At 47.5% G+C, this 4,492-nt stretch overlaps 1 protein-coding gene across 1 annotated transcript in view; it reads right to left on the bottom strand.

Moving 5' to 3' along the window:
• Window positions 1-3,129: 3,129 nt before the first annotated feature.
• The window catches only part of LOC121694501 (retinal dehydrogenase 2-like), a 7,184-nt gene continuing 5,821 nt past the window's right edge, over window positions 3,130-4,492 (bottom strand). The window contains 3 exon segments of the mRNA XM_042074686.1: window positions 3,130-3,472; window positions 3,780-3,854; window positions 4,401-4,492. The exon segment at window positions 4,401-4,492 is cut by the window's right edge and continues 66 nt beyond it. Coding sequence (XP_041930620.1) covers window positions 3,400-3,472; window positions 3,780-3,854; window positions 4,401-4,492 — 240 coding nt within the window. The 3' untranslated portion in view covers window positions 3,130-3,399.

Here is a 4,492-nt window from a genome sequence, read left to right as displayed (position 1 = left end):
TTAAAGCAGTGTGTGTGTGTGTGTGTGTGTGCCTGTGTGTTTAGAGCTGTGTGTGTGTGTGTGTTTAAAGCAGTGTGTGTGTGTGTGTGTGTGTGTGCCTGTGTGTTTAGAGCAGTGTGTGTGTGTGTGTGTGTGTGTGTTTAGAGCTGTGTGTGTGTGTGTGTGTGTGTGCCTGTGTGTTTAGAGCTGTGTGTGGAGCTGTGTGTGTAAATGCTTCTAGATGTGATTCCCAACATTTACAACTGTTTGTGTTGGTATGTGTCAGTATTTCCAGAACCAGCTTCTACTGAGAGTGCATCCATAACTGTGTGTGTGTATGTGTGGGTAGCCTATTCCTTTGTGTGTGTGTGTGTGTGTGTGTGTGTGTGTGTGTGTGTGTTGGAGCACTCATGAGGTGCTGACATGTAGACAGCAGAGATCAGTGTGTGGGACACATGGGAAATCAGTCCAAACACTCTTTATTATATACTGTGTGTGTGTGTGTGTGTGTGTGTGTGTGTGTGTGTGTGTGTGTGTGTCTGTGTGTGTGTGTGTGTGTGTGTGTGTCTGTGTGTCCCACATGTTTTTCTGATCCTATCCTCCTTTTGCAATGTACTGCAGTTAGGCCAACTCGCCTTTGCTTAATGATTATTCTGGGATGGCCACACATATCGGTTGGCACGGAGACGTGGGAATATCCTCAGAGTGACATTCCGAAGTGGGATTCCCAGGAGTGGGATCAGCTGAAGGGGATACTCGCATCTGCTCAAGAGTTCACTCACACACACACACACACACACACACACACACACACACAATGGGGACACACATCTGCACAAGTGTTCACTCACACACACACACACACACACACACAATGGGGACACACATCTGCACAAGTGTTCACTCGTTTTAACACGCCAACATCCCCTGGAACACACACACACACACACATACACACACACAAATGATCCACAGCTACACACACATCTGGAATGCTTGTCCGCCTTCTTGTCTTGTCTTCTTGTTTTCCGCTGGAGACAGTGGAGCCAGGATCACACACATACACAGAAACACACACACACACGCACACACATGATCGCATACACACATGCAGACTTACTGACACACAGTAAGACACTCGCACATATAATGCATCATCACTTCTCCTTTATCTGTGTGAGTGGGATACTTCACATATTTCCACGCATGTACACCCTTTTAGGAAAAACCCCAGCGTGGTAGTCAAGAGCACACGTCAGCACTGGTGTTGAATCAGTGAGCGAAGACGTTTGAGAAGAACATCACGCCCGTTTCCAAAACACTGACGCCTTATCGCGGTCCAGAACCGAGACACTCCCTGATTGTGATAGAATAAAATATGGCCCTATTAGGCCCGGGTTCCTAGATCTCGGTCCAAATTGGAGAGGAGGGGGACGAGTGTGGCTGAGGAGGAGTGGAGTGCTGGCTGCCCATGTGAGGGTGCTGAGCGAGCTGAGAGCTAACGCTTGGCCCTCGCTCAACGTGACGGATGAAGAACCGAGATGTGACGCCGCAGCGTTTAAGCCTTAAAGACTCTGACTGATAGCTCAGCAAACACACACACACACACACACACACACACACACACAGGACAGCACTGCAGCAGAACAAAGCAAGGAGGTGATGTTGATTTAAAGCCACTATTCCTCACATTTGACATCAATTAGGCTGGAAATATCACGGAGACCATACTGAGAACAAACACTGGGAAAAGCTCTGGAATGTTTACACCAGTAAGTGAAGTCTACAACGGTCAAAGAGACGTGTTTTGGTCTTGAAAAGAAACAGGATGTAAAATGTTGTGATTGATAACTAATAACTTGATGGTGGTGAAATGTGAAACATTAGTGCTTTAACTGTGAAGCGTAGCCCTAGATCAACAGAGTTCAATGTAAACACAGATCTATCACTGAGCTTCTGATTGATGACTAGTAATCACATGCAAGGCACATTATAGGTTTAATATTCTTACATCAACACAGCACGGTATGATTGTAAATATCAGTTGTGGATGTGATAGTGTTTCTCCCCACCACACACACACACACACACACACACACACACACACACACACACACACAAAAGCACACCCTGACTGCTGACACATAGCTGACAAAGGAAATAAACACACTCTGGACAGACCGGAAAATGACTTTGAAGAAAACAGTATTTAATGAAAGAAAATCTATAATCATTTTTACATTTTTAACTTTTGTCTATGTTCATAAAACATTACATTTTTTTTAGGGATAACCACAAACATGAGTGACAAAGTTGCTGTTTTCAAACCCATGCGAGTCTTGTGGAGCTACATCGGCTTAATGCTGTCTCTTTGGAGGTAAACGATTCAGTCTGTTGCTCTCTGCTACAGCGGTCAAACATAGAGTTAAATGTAAGCAAACGGGAAGCAAAAAAGGACAAACAACAACACAAACAAATAAACAATTACATTTTTTTAGAATTAACTCTTTTTTAAAAGAACTCATATTTCATAGCTTCAGTGGTCTTAGTACAAAGTGTTGCACTCACAGGAATGAATGAACGAGTGAGTGAGTGAGTGAAGGAAGGCAATGGCAGATATGAGGTTCAGTTATGGATGTGATAGTGTTTCTCCCCACCTCACACACACACACACTCACACACACACACACACACACACACACATACACACACACACAAACAGGCATGCAAAGGCACGCAAAAGCACACTCTCTCACACTTTCTCACTGTCACTTGCATAAACACATACACACAGACCTTGTTCCCCACCTACAACACTGCAGCAGGAAGTCAGTGAAAATCCAGATGTGCGTGTGTATTTTATCCATTTTTTGAAGGGGGGGGGCATCTCCCTGACTGCCTCTCTTTCTCTCTCTCTCTCTCTCTCTCTCTCTCTCTCTCTCTCTCTCTCTCCCTCTCTCTCTCTCTCTCTCTCTCTCTCTCAGTGCTTTGGGGACAGGGAGGAGACCACCAGAGGCCAGGCCGGCAGCGAGCACATCTACCCACACCAGGGTTGCCCTCCCTGGGCATGGAGCTCTATAGAGGGACCCCTAGCGGCCAGAGGCTGGGGGTTATTAGAGTTGATGGGGGTGGGGGGGGGGCGGGGGGGTATGTAGGGGGGTATTTGAGGATGGGGGGAGGGGGGGGGGGGTATCCGTCCATAGTGCCTGCTTCAGTAGGACCCCAGATGATGGGATGTAGGACCACAGCAGGATGCTGTGGTGATGGTGGATGGAGTGTCGGGCGGTTGGTTAGTGTGCAGTATGGAGTCGCCGTGGCGACTGCTGGAATGCAGCACCCCGAACAGGAAGTCCCTCAGTGGTGAGTTGGGGGAGGCGGGGGTGTGGGTGTGGGTGAGGAGTGGTGGCATGGGGGAGGGGCCTAAGAGTTCTTCCCCGTCATCTTCATGGTGATGGTCTTTACTTCTGAATACTCCTTCAGGCCATATTCACCCCTGTACACACACACACACACACACACACACACACACACACACACACACACACACACACACACACACACACACACATACAGAGAGAGAGAGAGAACAAGGGAAAGAAAGTGTAGGTGTTACAGACATGCTGAATGTGAAGATTTTGACATGTGTTTAGCATAATGTCTATTATTACAGTAATATATGTCCAGTGCATGTTGGTTTTATTAGCTGGTGGTGGAGTGTCCAGTGCATGTGAGTTTTATTAGCTGGTGGTGGAGTGTCCAGTGCATGTGAGTTTTATTAGCTAGTGGTGGAGTGGACTCACAGCTCACGGCCATTGCCGGACATCTTGAAGCCTCCAAACGGACACTGGCAGCTCAGAGCGTTGTAGCAGTTTATCCTGGAAAAGACAGAAATACACTGACCGTAAACACACGCCGTCATGAACACAGAACACACACCGTCATGAACACAGAACACACACCGTCATTAACACGGAACACACACCGTCAATAACTCAGAACACACTCCTTCATTTACACAGCTCCAGTGAACAGTGAACAGGACAGTGAAGGGTGACAGGAAATAAGTGGGAGAGAGAGATGGGGTGGGAATCGAGAAATGACCGCAGGTCAGATTCAAACCTGGGCACTCAAACCCAGACATGCCTGTTGTGTCACAGCCCCCCATCCCCCATACCTTGTTTGAGATGTGTGCCCTGTCTAATATCAGATCTATTGAGGTTGTTTGGCCATGTGTATCACCTCATCACATTAAACAAGTGCCACATTCTCATGTGTGTTGTGTTGTCCTGTTATGTTCGTCCTCTCTGTAATCCGCACGCTCTCCCTGGAGGAGGTGGACGTTCTTTTTCTTTTCCATAATAACAAAAAAAAGGCATGCGGCAAGTTTTGCTGTGTGTGCCGGGAGAGTGTGCCGTGCTTACCAGACGGTGCCGGCCCGGACAGAGGTGGACACGGTCATGGCTTTGTTGAGGTCGTTGGTGAAGACGGCAGCCACCAGGCCGTAGTCTGTGTC

The sequence above is a fragment of the Alosa sapidissima genome, chromosome 20, assembly GCF_018492685.1.
Source record: "Alosa sapidissima isolate fAloSap1 chromosome 20, fAloSap1.pri, whole genome shotgun sequence".
NCBI classification, from domain to species: Eukaryota; Metazoa; Chordata; class Actinopteri; order Clupeiformes; family Clupeidae; genus Alosa; species Alosa sapidissima.
Note: the sequence above shows the minus strand (reverse complement) of the source record. Positions and strands in the feature narration are given on the sequence as shown.